This window comes from Mastigoproctus giganteus, chromosome 6, assembly GCF_048544385.1.
Source record: "Mastigoproctus giganteus isolate SK-2022 chromosome 6, ASM4854438v1, whole genome shotgun sequence".
NCBI classification, from domain to species: domain Eukaryota; kingdom Metazoa; phylum Arthropoda; class Arachnida; order Uropygi; family Thelyphonidae; genus Mastigoproctus; species Mastigoproctus giganteus.
The window spans coordinates 9,804,321-9,821,748 of NC_143580.1; the positions used below are offsets into that span (position 1 = coordinate 9,804,321).

The 17,428-nt window shown below is 38.4% G+C and overlaps 1 protein-coding gene across 1 annotated transcript in view; it reads left to right on the forward strand.

Moving 5' to 3' along the window:
- LOC150083893 (equilibrative nucleobase transporter 1-like) overlaps nt 1-4,368 on the forward strand; it is a 43,119-nt gene extending 38,751 nt beyond the window's left edge. The window contains exons 4-12 of the mRNA XM_090374934.1: nt 76-152; nt 237-329; nt 467-674; nt 826-885; nt 1,354-1,548; nt 1,803-1,907; nt 2,802-2,997; nt 3,085-3,205; nt 3,574-4,368. Of these exons, the coding sequence (XP_090231060.1) occupies nt 76-152; nt 237-329; nt 467-674; nt 826-885; nt 1,354-1,548; nt 1,803-1,907; nt 2,802-2,997; nt 3,085-3,205; nt 3,574-3,717 (1,199 nt within the window). The 3' untranslated portion in view covers nt 3,718-4,368. The remainder of the gene's footprint in view (nt 1-75; nt 153-236; nt 330-466; nt 675-825; nt 886-1,353; nt 1,549-1,802; nt 1,908-2,801; nt 2,998-3,084; nt 3,206-3,573) is intronic.
- The last annotated feature ends 13,060 nt before the right edge of the window (nt 4,369-17,428 follow it).

The window sequence follows — 17,428 nt, forward strand, 5'->3', positions numbered from 1 at the left end:
GAGATTCGAATTGAAATTTTATTCAAGAGGTTCTACTGTATTTACACATAATGTAGTTTCCGTTTCTTTACTTAGACACCTCCAATCTAGTGTTTCCTGCCCTGTCTTTAATGTGTTTGGCTGGAGTTCCTCTCCGATTGGCTAACATGCAGGTAGGTTGTTCACCACTAGGATTATGGAAAGCAAATGGTTACAAGAGCAGTTAAGATCGATGTCTTTAATTTTTTTTCTTTCAGATAGCCAACTTGTTTCCGAAACAGAGGTCCACAGTCATCACACTCTATAGTGGAGCCTTTAGCTCTTCTGCTTCTGTCTTTGTTTTCATAAAGGTAATCATTTTCGATGTTTTGGTAAAAGGAAAAATTTCTCTAAGGTGTTTTGGTGAAAGCAAAGATTTAAACTGTTGAAGTGTGGGTGCTTTGAAACGATTAATTTTAAGTCCTTTATTTTTCCTTTGATTCTCTAGTATGCTTTTGATGCTGGTCTTCCTTGGGAATGGGCTTGCTTTGTTCTCATTGCTTTGAGTGCCGTAATGTTTCCAGTCACCTTGTTTATTCTTCCTGCAAATAAAATCACCGATCAACCAGATAAAGAAAAGACCTTCTACAAGCCACAAGCTGGTGAGATCGCCATAATTTCTCCTATGATATGGGGAAAGTTCTCCAACATTCCATGTAAGAGTCTTTTAAGAGTTTATGTTGTCAATGCGTACGTTAATTCCAGTGATAGTTTAATACTTAGTATTGTGTGGCATGTGGATTTTAGAGAGTAACAACCAACAGCTTAGATTTGACATTTTTCACAGATATAGATTTTTTTTTGCAGCTTCTCCATGCAGTAACAGAAAATGTGAAAATTCTGACTTCTCCAAGGCAACGAAAATCAGTAAGTATGACAACACTGTTAAGTACATATATTAAATATATTTAAACACGAAAAGGCAAATTGGACAGCTTTAAAAACTATAAGAAATATTGGCATATATACAGCGGATCAAAGCTCCTGGCAGGCTGGAAGCAGGAGATTTCCAAGCGCCTGTGGAATAATGACCCAGTTCTAACCTCAGCCTGGTATCCCGAACATAATATCTGTTGCCAGAGGAACTTTGATGTGATCTTTTCACGTGGCCAAGTTAATCGGCCTGGGACATGAGCATGGACACATTTTTGTTTATGTGAAGTAAATATGTCTAAGATAGAAACCATGTCAACTATAATGAAGAAATATCAATTTGGATGATTCCATTATGATGTGTCTTACCAACTATAAAAATGGCTAATGATAAATTACGCAGTCGTTATATTATTCCTTAATAATAAAAATATATAATAAAATAAATTTTATTTATTTTAGTATCGCCTTCCTGTATCGGCAGCTCAACTGAGAAGTCTCCATCTCCAAAGAACAGCATTCCCTTGAGGCACACCCTTTTTTCATTTTCTTTCCTCATGCATCAGTACTGGTTCTGCTGGCTATGCCTTTATACGATTATATATGTGGGCACCCTCCATCTGTGGCTGGAACGTATCGTCAGTGACGTCAGAGAAGGTACCTGGTCTCATTGGCTACACTTTTGTGCAAATTTTGCTTAAATTACCAAGATAAACTACCAATAAAAAGAAACTTGTAGGATGTTTTAAAGAGAATTTTGATCTTGTATCGTACATTAAACAACTATTAACTATTTTTTTTATTGTTCAATCTATTATTTGGACAATTAATTTGATGGAAGAGACTCTGTAATGATATATTTAATCATGTTTTTACCACTTCTTAATGCAAACATAATGATCTCATTATAGCTGCTAAGTTTACTAAAATCTACGGCCTGTTTCAATTTACCGGACTCATGCTGGCACCGCTAGGGGGAGTTGTAATGGACAAGAGTATTAATGCTGCCGCCCAAGGTAGAGTAATGATAATTATCACTTCTTTTTCTAGCTTCAAGATATAAATAAATATTTGTTAAGAGCATTAAGTTGTTTAGTAATATGAACATCAGATATCTGTGATCGAAAGGGGCCCCCACTCTGGTTAATTTTCCTTTTCTTTAAATCCACTCAACCATTCAGGTCATTGATTCTCTTAACTGTAATTTTTCTCCTTCTCCTATGTATTTATTTTTAATTTTGCTTTTGTCTCTTACAAATGTAAAGCTGAAAAAAAATCTTTTAAATTTTATTCTCAAGTGTTATGCTATTTTTTTTTGCTCCTACTGTTGTTCCTGATCGAATTACCAATTGAAGAAAAAACAGGTTTTACAAGCTCTAAAGTACTGATTGTTTAATTAATTCTATAGTGGACATGTTGGGAATATTACTTCTATGCTTATTTACTGTTTTTAGACACAGTGAAATAAAAAAATAATTTAAAAAAAAATTCTTCCTGGCCTAATCTCGAACTAAAAAGCATAAATTTAAAAGTCAGACGAAAGTGAACCGAAGCGGAAATTGACATTTAATAGGAATCCTGCGCGCGCTGATTAGTTGTGATTGTTGCCAAACAGGATTTTTGTCATCTGCACGGATTCTTTGCTGCCTTTTTAGTTTTTTTTTAGGCTAAGGCTGTTTTTTTTTGTCATCGTTTCCATAGAAACGCTTATCTGTTGGGAAACAGTGTGATCAGGTTTCTCGTTGTAAATGGATACGTTGTTTACACCAGATGTTAGGGCATGGAGCATTTTTGAAATTACATACTGTGTTACCAAAAGTATTGGAACATTGACGATTAATATTTTATGCTAACTGTTGGTTATGCAAATATTGTATCGAATCTTTCTCTTTTTTTTTTTGGTTTTGCAGAACAAGATGCTGAAACGCGCAGATTAAGGGCTCTGCGGTCGGCCTTTTGGCCCATGATGTTTACCACAGCTACTGAAGCCGTTGTGCAGGCATGCAAGTTTTTTGACAATGAAATCGCTGTATACGTGTCCATTGTGTTTGTCACCCTCTTGAGGTCATTCTTTATTGCTATCGGAACTGCGTACCTGAGGATAAGGTAAGGTTAAGATATAAGCAAAATTTTTCTTGAATTTTTGTATTACTATTTAAAATTCGAAAGTTTGCCTTTGTTTTTTTCTTTCAGGTTTCCTGCTGACCACTTTAATAGATTACTTGGAATAATGAGTACTGCCTCAGCAGTTTTTACCCTTCTACAATTTCCCCTTTTCCTGTGGGAAGCTCGATCAGAAAAGGATGTTTTAAGTGTAAGTTCTTTTTATGTTATTAATAAATGTTCATTTATTGTTAGAAGGGATGATAAAAAGTATCGAGATGAATGAATATTTCCGATAAATTGTACCATATTGGGATTGCTGTTGCGATGAACATCATCGCAACAGCAGAATGGTGCAATAAGTCCCCCTCGACGTCCCCAAAGGGGACGTTGAGGGGTCGTATCTTCAGCAACCAGAAGTACAATATCTTAGTCCCCACGGATTCAATCTCCATACTTTTTGATTGGCTCTTATACAATGAGCCAAAGCGTGGATTTATTGATCCTCATTTTCAAATCACTCTATTTCTTATATTCTAGGTGTTGATGGTTTAATAAAAATTTTCGATTATTTTATAGGTAAACATCTTCAACTCTGCCTGTTTGGCCGTAGCTTTCTTACACCCCTTACTGCTGCTAGTCACACCACTACAGAAATATTTCATCCGCAAAGAAAAGGCATTGGCTGCAAGGTATAATTTCCCATACGCATCAAATCAATGAAGAAGCATTCATCAGGCAGCATATCAAGATTAGCACCTTTGAGGTACTCCCAACTCTCCTTAAGTTTGGGACATAAAGGAGGCTGAATAATGGAAAGAGCAGCTATTAGTTCAATTTCTACTGACAATATATCCCATTTGAAAATCGTATTTACTCTAGAGGAGATTTTTGGAATTTCCACGAGCGTTTATTGTAAATGTGTGTGTTTATATGTGTTACGTCATTATTAAAAATAAACCCCATCGACAGCCAAGACAAGTACAAAATCTTGTTGACCAAGTTGGTACCTTCTTTTTAGAAGCTGACTGAAAAACGTAAAGTGTTCTGTTGGAGACTCAGCACAAGAATATATGTATTCGAAGATGGCACAATTTGCTCTTCAGGATTATATCTTTCATATGTAGCCATTATTTTGTCCAGGTCTTCGAAGCCTTGGTCCATCCCTGGTGCTCGCAGATATTTACGGTGGGAGAGAAGGAGGCAGATCAAGTTCCTTTACCATTCGTATCAAAGTGTGTATACAACTCTCTGCCTACAGATCTCATAGTTTCAAGTAAACAGCACTTATCATTTCATCCAGTCCATACTTTACAGTATTTACGATTCACTTTTTATCCGTTTGGAAACAAATAGGCAAAAAAGTGAACCCAATCCAGGTATTCACATAATCAACAATAAAAATTGAGTTGAAATCATTTTGGAATACGATTTGATTTGATTTCAGTTGAAAATTAAGTTGAAATCATTTTGGAATACGATTTGATTTGATTTCAGTTGAAAATTAAGTTGAAATCATTTTGGAATACGACTTCATTTGGTTCTTAGCCAACTTCCAGGCTTATGTATAATATATCTTTTATTTTATTTTTGTAAATTTCAGATTAGTTATCTGAAATATCTTCAGATGGCAGCACGTGTATATACTCTTGATATATGTGAACAGTACAAAACTTGGTGGTCAGAGTAGTAAATTTATATTTCTTTTTTTTTTTTTAAGTTCCACTGTCAATAAAGAATATTTTTCAATAGTTTTTTTTGTGTGTGTGTGTTTTTTTTAATTATAACGCATATTGTCCAAGTTGATAATAATTTAAACAACAAATAAAAATCGAAATGTTTTGCCCTTATGTTTTTATTGTTCTTCCATTGATCAGTATTATTCGTGTTTGTCTCTTGATTTGTTTTGTTCAGGAGTTTTTGATTTTCTTTGTTTTGAGTGGAAGGTGCTGAGGGGATGATATTGTCATGATTCATTGAGTCATTGATTTTGAAGTTGATGGGTGACCAGAGCGATGATCATCTTCCAGAGATCATCTTCCATCAACCAGAGGTCCTCTTTAAATGGGAATCATTGAAAAGTCTTCGAACTCTGCACAACGTCTTCTCCAGAAGCTCTTTTTAACAGCTTATGGGTTACTGTTGCACTTTTCCTTGATTTGAACCAAATTTGATGCAAATACCAATCCTCATGAAAAATCCAAGAGTAATATCCAACGTGTCAGAAACAAAGCAAACGTGTTTTCTAGAGATTGAAACTTGTTATTATACTGAAAAAGAGTCACAGAAACTGCTTATGGTGAATAAGATTATGTGGTAATCCGATTTAAGGATTTCGTAAGAACTTTGAAATACATATGCCATTTTAAAATTCACACTTTCCAGATTATGAAGCTCATTTTGGTCGTGAAGAATAGAGTTCAGGAAAGAAAGATAAAAGTAGTAGCTTTGGATATTAGTCGGACTTGGTGCATCATGGTCCTAGTCGCTCATGCGCCATAAAACCGAAATAAAACAAACTTGACCATTAGTAACTATTTGTATTAACGATTGTCAACGAGAAATTCAAGAAGATAGTCCTGGAAACACCCAACAAGAAATGGTCGTCAGCAAAGTCAGCAAGCTAAACTGAATATGATACGAATCCCAAAATAGTTGCATATCATATCTCACAAATGACACGATGCTCCTATAATGAAACTTTGGGAATTCAGTTATTTGAATTTTGTATACTCTTTTATTAAATTTAAATGACAACAAACACGTTTGTCCTTCATGATTTAGTCACTTTCAGGTGCACTCAATATAATTTCTTGCTTCAACCTTGAAAGGACAAAGCTCTGAGTAAAATCTTAACGCATACTATATTTCTGAACATTGCTAATATGTCATCAACCTATTGCGGTCATGAAGGTTCAATGGTTCGCTTAGCAGATACATTTTGTAGTGACTGTTCCTAGTTTCAGGTCACTGATTTTTTTACAAGGATTCGTAACTGAGATTTTTCAAGGCAGTTTTTATTATGAAATATTCGATTTTCTTTTCTACTGAATAAAAATTTCAATTTTTGAGTTCTTAAGTTAAAAATAAGATTCCTCTCGCTACAGTGAAAGGTATTTTGTAGAATCTGTTTTATTTGAGCAAGTTGTGAGTTTGACGGAATATCCAGTCCAATTCTCAATCAATGAGAATGGGTTGTTAAGGTTGTGGTATTAAGGTTTTATCAGCATCGGCGACTAAGGCCATGTTGCTCCGTGCATATTGTCTGTAAATTGCGTGTGTTCTGAGGTCACCTTTCTGTTTGCTGGATGAAAAACCCGAGTTTGCTGGAGAAAAACCATGCTGCCTTCGCCTGAGACCGGCTAACCCGTTACGTTGTGAAAAAGGTCCATAAAGACTCCTCACGTAACCGACGGAACTCAGGTCTTTTTCATCCTGTGTGGGGAGGACGGCGATTCTACCAACTATGCTACCCACGAGTGCGTTAAGGGTTGAGATGTTTAGAATTTGCACCTAAGGTAACTATAGCTAAAGGTGTCTATTCTATGGTCGGGTTCGCAGTCCTTCGTGATGAAAAACCCAAATACTAGAGTTAAAAACTAATTGTACATCGTATACTTTTTTATACATTATTATTATACTGTTTTGGACATCTCCAATAATTTAAAAATTACCACGGTTGTATTCTTTGTACATTATTTCAAGTCAAACCAAATCGGGCAGGAGAACCAAATTCCTGTATACAAAACTTAGCATGCTAAATTTCACTACACCAACCGTCTATTTGCTTCTGCTGCCCAATTTGGTCTGACGAAATATTCTGATATTAATAATAAATGATAAATAGCTGGGATTACAGGCTGAACAATACATTTTTATACACCTGGAAAATTTCTCTAGTTAAAATGGCGAATGAATCAAATAAAACAAGCTTTATTGTAAAGCTTCTGTTTTAAATACATTGAGTGATAACTTCATTAGGTAGACCTATCTTATTGTAGCTAATAAGGGGTGCACTGGGCGGAAACAATTATTTTCAGATAACCTGTGGGATCCAAGTATTTCTCCATGGGTATTAGGGACTCAATGTGGACGAAAACGAGTAGGACTCTTTAGCCCTCGGAACAGCCTGCATTCGACCTTGCATGGACTCCACGAGGTACTGAAAGTATGCCGCAGGGATTCTGGTCTATATCGACTCAATTGCTTTCTACTGTTGTTGATTGGATGAATGGGTCACTCTCTACTCTGAAGGATTCCTTACACATCCCAAGAACTCAATTAGTTTGAGATCTGGTGAGTTGGGAGGCCATCCCAGTAGGCTGAATTTAATACGCACGAAAACGCTTCCTACACCATTGTACTGCCATCACTAGCCGACCTGCAGTATTAACACCTCTCAGGATGGATACATGGATTCATTATGTTTTCGCCAAATTTTGATTCTCTCATCAGCGTCAAACCAAGCAATGTTTTTTCAATTCTTCACTGTTCAGTGTTGATGTTACTAAACCCATTCAAACCATACCGTCTTGTTTTTGTTGCCAAGAGTGAAACCTGGTTAAGTCGTCAACTGCGATGCCCCATCCGTGTGTCTTTTTGGTTGTCACTGTTGTACTGGATTGTTCTTTGACTGAAGTTTCATGAAACGGTAGGTGTATCCAATAATGCGCCAATCAGTGTAACTTTCACGCTATTTCTCAACATAATTATCTCCACCCTTTTCAATACACCTGCTAAACTATTCACGAATTGCTTTTGATACTTTTGTTAAATGTGTAAAACGCCAGACACCCTTGGACAGCAACCCGCGCTCTTTGCTTCTGATGAGTGTCCTTTAGACAATTTCCCAGAAACTTCAATTTCTCTCCTTCCTTTGTTCGTTGCAGACCTTTCCGGCTGGAGCTGTCTCACTATTGAGATATCCAAAGCCAGCCACCTTATGATATTGAAGTGCAAGCAGAATCTCCAAGGGTTTAACCAATTAAACATCCTATATTTTCAATATGCATCTGAGATACGTGTATATTGTCCAATTAAAACCAATTTTCCTAGATATGTATTAATCAGCAACAAAATGCAAAATAATCCACTTATTTATATGCCCTCATGTGTAGCACAGTTGGTAGGATCGTCATCTCCACACCGAGTAGAAAAGATCTGAGTTCAAATCCCGTCGATGACGAGAGGAAATTTTATGGGCCTTTTCCACAACGCGGTTGAGTCAGTCAGTTTTAGTTGAGATTTTTTATCCTGGAAACTCGGGTTTTTCATCCAGCAAACAAAATCGACCTCAGAACACATGCAATTTACAGCCAGTATACACGGAGCAATATGGCAGTCGCTGATGCTCCTAAAATCCTACAACAACAACTTTAATTCATTAATTTCTTTTTTGGTACTGTGGAGTCCTTGCTTTGCTTGAAACCGATCTTTTAAAACAAGAATTAAAAACCTCATCTTAAAATAACTCCTTATAAAAATAACTTTAAACATTAAAAGTTTATTTTTACAAAGGCTGAAAAAAGGCTGTTGTAAGAAAAGTTTATCAGCGTATTTTGCGATTAAGTCTATGGGTGCGCCTTCCAAAGTTAAAAAAAAAAAAAAAAAAAGATGGAAAATGCAATCAGAAGTACTGTAAACATTAAAAACATCTTATTGCTCACAAAAACACATTTCTTTCTTTCAGAATACCATCAACCTTTTTGGTGCACTCCACTCTTCTAGGTTGCCTTTCCACTAAAGAACTGTAAACGTCAGCAGGAATAATGTTCTTGAAGAACAGTGCCCAATTCGGCTGCCGATGTGGGACCTATTGATCTGACCCTCGTCGAACGTTCCAGTTCATCCAATGCGGTTCAAATAGGACTTTTTGCTGGCATTACAACTTTGTACATTGATGATCCATGAACCATTTTCGAATAGCACTGGAAATATGGCATGGATCATTATCCTGTTGAAACAAACAGATCTGTCGCTGCCCCCATGAATGAAAACCGAAGCTATGGATCTCTGTATGTAGTGGGTGTTCGTACAGACCTCAAAATTACTGGCGCCTTACATTTCCGGTTGATGTTTTGAAGGGACAAGGATGTCTAATAAGAATGTCGTACTACGCCCTCCGAGTACCCTCTGGTCACGAGCAGTAAACTGCCATAGTCTTCCTATGAGACGATGGCCGTACGGTTACTCTTCAGTTTCATGCTAATGATGTTGGCTTCAGCAGTTGCCCAATTTGACAAGCCAGCAATGAGATATCCGATGATAACATGTGTCCTCTCGAAATCAGTTCACTCAGCTCTATGTTTGATACCTGAACAATCAACTTGTATAGCTCATTTGCCTTCCTTATATAGTGGGATCAGGCACTTGTTTATGAGGACAAGTCTATTGGATTCAAAAGTGAAAGATACAGGATGAGGCAAAAGTCAGGGTACGCTTTTATTTTAAGTGTTTTTAAAAAGAACTTAAAATAAAAGTTCACCGGTATCAATGGATCCAATCCGTGCCATCAAAACATTTCCCATACCATTATGCAACTTCTAGATGCCTGCGTTGTCTTAACAAAACAAGCTTGGACTGTCTTAACAAGGCAAATCGCTTCGTGTGGTTCTAGCCACACTCTCTGCCTACCATCAGTGCAAAAGAAAATGTATTTTAATTCGTCTGATCATGTTACTTTATTTCATTGTTCAAATATCTAATCAAGACGTTCTCAGCACCACTGAGAGGGTTTTTCTCTGCAACTAGTGGCTTCCGAATAGGCAGGCGACTACCAATACTCAATTTCTTCACTTAACCAATGCGTATGTCCACTGAATGTGTTCTATGGTATATTTGCATGTTTTAGTGGACAAAAAACCCGAGTTTTCGCGAGGGGGGGGGTCCTTGCCGTCCACGCTTGAGACCGATTAGCTCAATCAACAAATGAAAAAAAAAACCAAAAAGTTCCTTAAATCATTTCCGGGATTCGAACTCTGGCCTTTTCCACCAGCTGTGGAGAGAACAGTGATTATGAGCACTGTGCTATCAGCCCAACCTTTTCCTAAGCAGACATACTCTTTTAAATAGCCACTACAAACAAAAATCCTTGGAGAACACAAATGATAATCTGGTTGGCTACTTGATCGGGCCAATGCCAGATCCACTTGTTTGTTATTTTGTCTTTTAGAAGAGTCCTGACTTCGAGGGAGTTATGAGAAAGTGTCAATCCTGCACGATTTTTAAAATAAAGTTTTTCTTTAGATTTTAAAGGAAAAAAAAATATTGTATTGATAAGTTGCTGTCTGGAGTAAAATTCATGCCAGACAGCAACATCGAAAGTGTTTAATTCCTTTTCAGTTGATATTAGGGTTCTCGGTAACCCAATAATCTAGTGACCCAGCAATTGCTTGGATCACCCGATCGAAAGATCAGCCCTGGATAAAGAAATTTCCTGTGGCTGAATACAAATTTCCAATATATCCGATCTGTAACCATCATTCCTCAATTTGAATTTATCCCCCCTATGAGAATTAATGTTACTCAATCTATTCAAAGCCACAAACACCTCAATCAGATCTCGCAGGTACCTAGTTTCCATAACTGAAGCCTTTTTTAGAAAGAGTACTCGTTTTTTCGTTTCACTGACCTATTTGCTCTTCTCTACACCTGTTTCAACAGATCGATATCCTTCCTGATGAGGATGACAACTCCATCATTAAAGGTTTCTTTTGTTGTTATAGAGAAAACATTCGTTTAATACCAGATTACAAAAGGTGAGTTTTGGACAAGTTCCAGCTGGCAGCGATAAGGAAATATGATCTTGATGCTTTGTTCAAATATTTGTTTTGCCAGAGGAAGATTTTGTACTTTGTATTTTACTTCTGATCAGATAATTATAGGTTAACTCTAATTTTTTTATTAGAGAAGTTGTTGATTGAATATTGTAATTCTATTTTCTGGTAATCTTTAGAAATGTATGGTCTGTGCTGATTTTTTAACACTAAGATTATTGATTAATGATTATTGATTATTGACCAATAATCAATCAGGGACTCAATCAGAGGTTCAATCAACATTCAGGGACTCAATCAAGTACAAAAATGAGACTTGGCCTCTTCATTTAGAAACGTTAGCACTAAAGTAAAACGATAGGAGAATGCAACTCTAAAAGGAAGAAATATACGAAATATTCAATTTAGGCAAAGAACCACCCATTTACAACCAAACTATACGGTGGAAGTTGAAGGATCTGGGATTGGATAGTCTAGGATTTGATTACAGCATACCATAACGCAGGCTGTAATTCGGGAAAAAGATAGCCCTATTAGATATTGAATAAAGGTTTCAAATTTTTTTGCTAGTTAGTGTATCTGTTGCAAGACAAGTTGCTGTAGTAGGGTTTCAGGAGCATCAGCGGTCAATTTTTGAGATCAATTTTCTGTTTGTTGGACGAAACACGAAAAGTTTCCGGGAGAAAAAACCACACTACCCTCTCCTGAGACTGACTAACTCAGCCAAGTTGCGAAAAAGGGTTCTAAAATATTTATTGAGTCTCATTACAGTTCAGTTTTGCATATTTTGAAACGTTTGATGAAATGAAATAAATTATAAACCCCAGTTGATGTTTCTTGAACAGCTCGATACGAAATTTTGATGTGATCAACGAATCAGGTCCTCATCCAATCAATCAGTTACCTCTTCAAATTAATCATGGGCAGTTGGTTCCTATCACCATAATTACAGTCCCACGTTTATCTGTATCTATTTTCTTTGGTCTCGTGTCCATTAACTGGAAAACTACTCAACCCGTTTAGAATGGCTATTTATAGCTGCGTATCTTTAAAGGTTATTTGTTCAACCAAGATGGCCGCTATTTAGGTACCAAAGGCGTTTTACAAACGCTTATGACGTCCACGTTGGTAATAACTCACCTAAATGTCCCTCTGGTACAAGGATTTCAGAGAAAAATCGTTGTCCGTTACAACAGTTATTCTCAAATCCAACTAGAATCATTTTCCAACTCGAATGCGATAGAATTTTTAAATATGCATCGATTATCTGAAAACGCTGAACCGTTGCACACGATCAAACGCGGGCGCAACAGGGCAAAAAAGATAGAAGAGAAAAAGAATTAATTATTTACGGTGTGTGAATGTGTCACCAATCCCCATACTGGTTGTTGAAACCACCGCGTTGAAGTATATAAATGGATCTGGACGGCCGTGAAAGTTCAGTTGCAACCACGCCTTCCAATTCACCACAAGATCTTAAATGAAGTTAATTTATTCCATCACACTATCCACAAACCATTTCGAATAGTTACTATAATTACCAGTGGTATTCATGACTCAAATATGTGCTGGTTAGAACGAATGGATTTCATTGGTTGAAGTTTAGAATAAGTCGAAAAATGGTTGGTGACCCAAATTTATTTATTTCAAATATAAACTGCTCTCTAGGTCACGAAATTCTAATTAATAAAATAAGGGGCGGGCCACCACGAGAAGTCCCTCACTTTCTTTTTGATATATAACAAGGACACAATGTGCATATGAAATGTCGATGCGCCAGGAATTTTTCATGGCTGGTCACCATGGATGAAACTTGGATCTGTCACTATAGTCTAATGTGAAAACAATGGAAGCATGCAGAATCACAACCCCCCTCCCCCCAAAAGGCAAAGGTACAACCAAGGTAATGCTGTCTGTTTTTTTGGGACCAACATGGTGTAATACTAGCAGATTACCTTCAAAAAGGGCTGTAGACGGCGAAGTATTATTCCAACTTCCTCATGGAGCTAAAAGAAAAAAGATGGGGGAAGTTGTCAAACGTTGTGCGTCTGCTCCAAGATAATGCCTCTGGGCATTCCTAGCATGCTACAATGAGGTGTGCCCACGAATTGAGTTTGAAATATTGCTGCATCCCGTTTATTCCTCCCACCTTGCACTCACGGATTTCTCTGTTTCCTGTCCCAAAATCTTTTTCTTGTGGAAAACTCCTGCTGATGAGGAAGTGGTGTCTGCTATTTGAAGGACAGTTAGAGGACGTCTACAAAAGTGGCCTGAGGAAGTATATTAAGAGGTGGCAAAAATGTGTCATTTTGTCTGGTGACTATGTTGAAAAATTGTAATACATGGCGTTTGTTTCAACCTTCTATCATTACTACTTCTGGGGGAATACAAACCTCTTTAGATGATACCCTCCTCTTGTAGAAATACAAGCATACTATCCTCCCAAAAGTATTTGGACACTTTACAAAGATTGAGAATGATGTGAGCCACATTCACATATTTGTTTGCTGGATGTGAAACTTGGTATGATAATCAATGCAGCCTCCCCCTATAAGATCTTATATATAATGGGAATAGCAGATCAAGCACACTACCAACAATATCTGGACACACCTTTATTAATAGTTAGTCAAGTGCTGTTTGAAAATAAAAGCAGACTAATGCTAACCCTCCCGAAATGCACGAAAATAACCAAATATAACAGAACATGACAGTAGATACTTGTAAAGAATCCTCCACTCGGAATGCAGGTCGACGCTGTCGCAGCACACACACCCTCAGTGAGACAATTGGGACATTTGTTAGCGCCGGTAGTGCTCAGGATGCCACATGGTAGGGGTTACCATGGTAGTCCAGCTGCCCACAAGCGGGTTGGTTAGTTGGTTGAATGTTTTTTGGGTTTCAGGTGCATCAGAAGTTAGGTAATATTGCGCCGTGTATATACACTGAGTGGACAGAAATCATGGGATACCTACCTAGTAACGGGTAGGCCACCTTTCGCCGGATAAGGGCAGTCAACTGTGAGGCCTTGAGTCCACGAAAGCATTTACATAGGTATTTCGATCCATGCTTGTTGCACCGCTGTCCATAATTCCGCTGCATTCCTCGATGGAGGATCCAAAGCTCGAACGGACCTTTCCACAGCATTCCAAAGCTGCTCCACAGGGTTCATGTCCTGTGAATGGCGCGGCCATTCCATGGTGGTAAAATCTGTGGAATGCTCTTCAAACCGTGTTCTAATCACCACGGCTACGTGGAGAGGCGCATTGTCCTGCTGGAAAAGTCCATTGCCCTGTGGGTGCACGATAATCATGAAGGGATGCAGATGGTCTGCAAGGATAGACACGTAACCTGGACCATTCAGAGATGTCTCTAGATATACCAGAGATTCCAACATGTGCCAGTTGAACACACCCCAGACCACTACCGACTGTCCACCTGCCTGAACAGTTCCTTGTTGACATGACGGGGTACACAGCTTCGTGTAGTTTTCGCCAGATGCACACCCTCCCGTCCACTCGAAATAACTGTAAACAGGACTCATCAGACCAGGAGACCGGTCTCCAATCATCCAAGGACTAGTGCCCATGTTCTGAAGCCCAGTTGAGGAGTAGACTACTGTGTCGTGGTGTTAGCAATGGGACTCTGGTGGGTCAGCGGCTTCCATAACCTATTGTGGCTAATGATTGCCTGATGGTCTTGGTGGAGACGTTCTGGCACCGCCCTCGTTGAAGTCAGCGGTGATTTGTGCCACTGTCGCTCTCCGGTTGGCTGAAACAATGCCAGACACGTCAACCACGTTCATCTGCCACCTTTCTCTACTCACAGCGCTCTCCACGATGAGATGTTTTTCCGGAAATGGCATATTCCCGAAGCACTCTCGATACTGTCGAACGGGGATAGTGCAATTTCGGTACCACCTCCACGATCGATTTACCCATCGGGCACCCATTATCATCCCTCTTTCAATGGCGGTTAACTCACGACGTTTATCCATACTGATAGCGAATTATGGTCTAGTTGAGTGCAGTGTACCTATATACCTGCCAACCGGTGGGTTCGTCCACTAGCTAGAGGGGGGAGGTGACAGGGTCGAGTTGCCCAAGAACCAGGTATCCCCTGAATTCTGTCTTTTCAGTGTATTCTGTTTATAAACTTCTTGTATTCTGTTGTCGGTCTGCTGTTTCCGGGAGAAAAAACCCTGCTACTCTTGCCTGAGACCTATTAACTCAGCCACTTTGTGGAAAAACCCATAAAAATTTCCTGGCTTATATTAGGTGTTTAATTATACATCCAAATACGCATTAGACAGTACATTTTGATGAAATCTTATTATTAATAACAAGGAAATAAAATTCTACAATAAAGTTTTTATTACTAAAACAAAATCAGAAATTAGTTATTGGCAGTTATCGGATGACAACGACATCTAGTGTGCAATGGATAATTACATTATTCTCGAAACCATGACTAGTATAAATTACGCTGGTATTAGCTAGTACCTACTTAATAAATGAAATAAATAAATAAATAAATTATTATTAACACATTCATAGGGATCACTAGCGAGACACGTATTTGGTGACATACAAGAAAGGTCGAATCCTAATCTTTCCAGCAAATAGCTTGTTGCCGAATTTAATGAGAGCTGGTGGAAGGGATAAGTCTAGATGGATTCCTTTCGGTGGACCGTGACCCCCTCCAAATCCACTAACTGCAAACGATCGGGAGACCAGATCACAACCATTCAGATAGGCAGAAGTGTCACCACTGCAGCGAGAATGAGTGGACAACCTGGAAGATCAAAAGGATTCCTCTGAAGTTATCTCAATGTAAATCTACCATGAATTATTATGTGAATGAATGATAGAGCTTACACTATTATATCACGTGATAAATTAAGTAATTTATCGTGATATGATACAATTTTAAAAGAAGTCACCTCAATGAGAAACACTAACTATTATGACTACGTTTCAGGAACTCATTGTGACCTGTCTTCAGGCCTGTTTACTCTGGGGAGATAAGGTAAAATAACTTATGCACTTGGTGAGGGTCGAATTAAAAACAGTAGAAGAAGAAAAGGAGCTGGACGTTACAATACGGGTAGTTATGAAGTTTTCTGAGCAGTGTAAACTGGCGGGCAAGAAAGACCATGGTGTCCTATCGATGATTTATCGAACAATATCCTGTAGAGATGAGAAGGTCATAATCCCGCAATTGTAAGACTGCATTTAGAATAATGTGTGCCAGTATGGAGATCTCTAAAAGACATTGAGCTTCTTGAAAGGGTCTAAAGATGGGAACTAGCATGATGAGATCGGAAAAAGGACGAGTCCACGAGGAAAGACTTCAATTATGTGAGCTACAGAGCTTGGCAACCTGACACCTTGGAGGGGAGGGGACCTGATTGAGGTTTATAAATGTCTGAAAGGAGTTAGTAAAATAAACGAAAACAGAAATTTCACTGCCATAAAGTATTTCAGAATTGTGGGCCATAAATTCAAATTACAACTTAGGTATTTGAGGCTGACAGTTGGAAGAAATTCAAAGGCGAACTGTCCTACATGAGGAGGAAGTGCAATATTTTTTTTTTTGGCCGGTGCAGCAAAAGCCTGTGACTTTCTTCCGCTATATGGCTAATCTTCTTCTTCCAGTCACACAGTTCTCCGAGGAACTGTTGTCGCCACCAACAAATTCCTCCAACTGCATCGATCATGTGCTATACGAGCGGCATCGCAAAATGTTACGCCCAAAACTTCACTGATCCCATCCTTCAACCTAGTTGCAGGTCTTCCTTTAACAGCAGTTTTTGGAGTTGGTTTTGTTATAGTCACTACTATCGTAGCGAAACATTATCTCAGACAGATCTGCCAAGTTCAGTGTGGCTTGAGTCAATGGGAGAGTCACAATGCTCAGTTGGGGCATGTCTTGGTGTGTCATATGCAGGTAGCGCAATCAGTTCCAAGAAACCATTTGTGAGGTTTCAATTCAGGGTCGTAGAAACCAACAAGCAACTTTCAACATAAATTGTCCAAAATCGTCTTTTCAGACATGGTCTTTATGAGAGAAGAGCTATAGTGTGCGTTCCATTAAGGGTCTAACATCGTAGGTCCAGACAAACATGGGCACTTCACTTTGTAACTGGACTGAAGAGAATGGACCTGTGTGGTCTTCGTTGATAAGTCCAACTATTGCCCTTAGATTCACAACGAATCCTAATATAGCGTGAAAAACGAGCCAGAAACAGTCATATACAGGAACACAATCAGTTCGGTGGATTGATGGTATTGGGGTGACTAGTTTTTGTAGTCATATAGACCTTTAAATCATCAGGAACGGGATTCGACTACATGCACGAGATCCGGCGACTCCTATGTTGGTTTTGCAGGCGGAAATTTCGTTGTTATGAACAACATTCATCTCCAATAAGGCATAAATAATCAACAAATGTTGGAAGATAAGGGTATGGATTGCCTTGCCTGCTCTTCACATCTGATACCATTGAGCACATCTGGAACATCCCAAAAATGCGTATAGCAGCTTGCCAAAGCTGTCCAGAGACAATTAATCAGCTGTAAATGGGACTTCACAAAATCTGCGATTGATTCTTCAATAAATGTTCGATGCATCGCAGGTGTGAAACATATCTGGCAGTT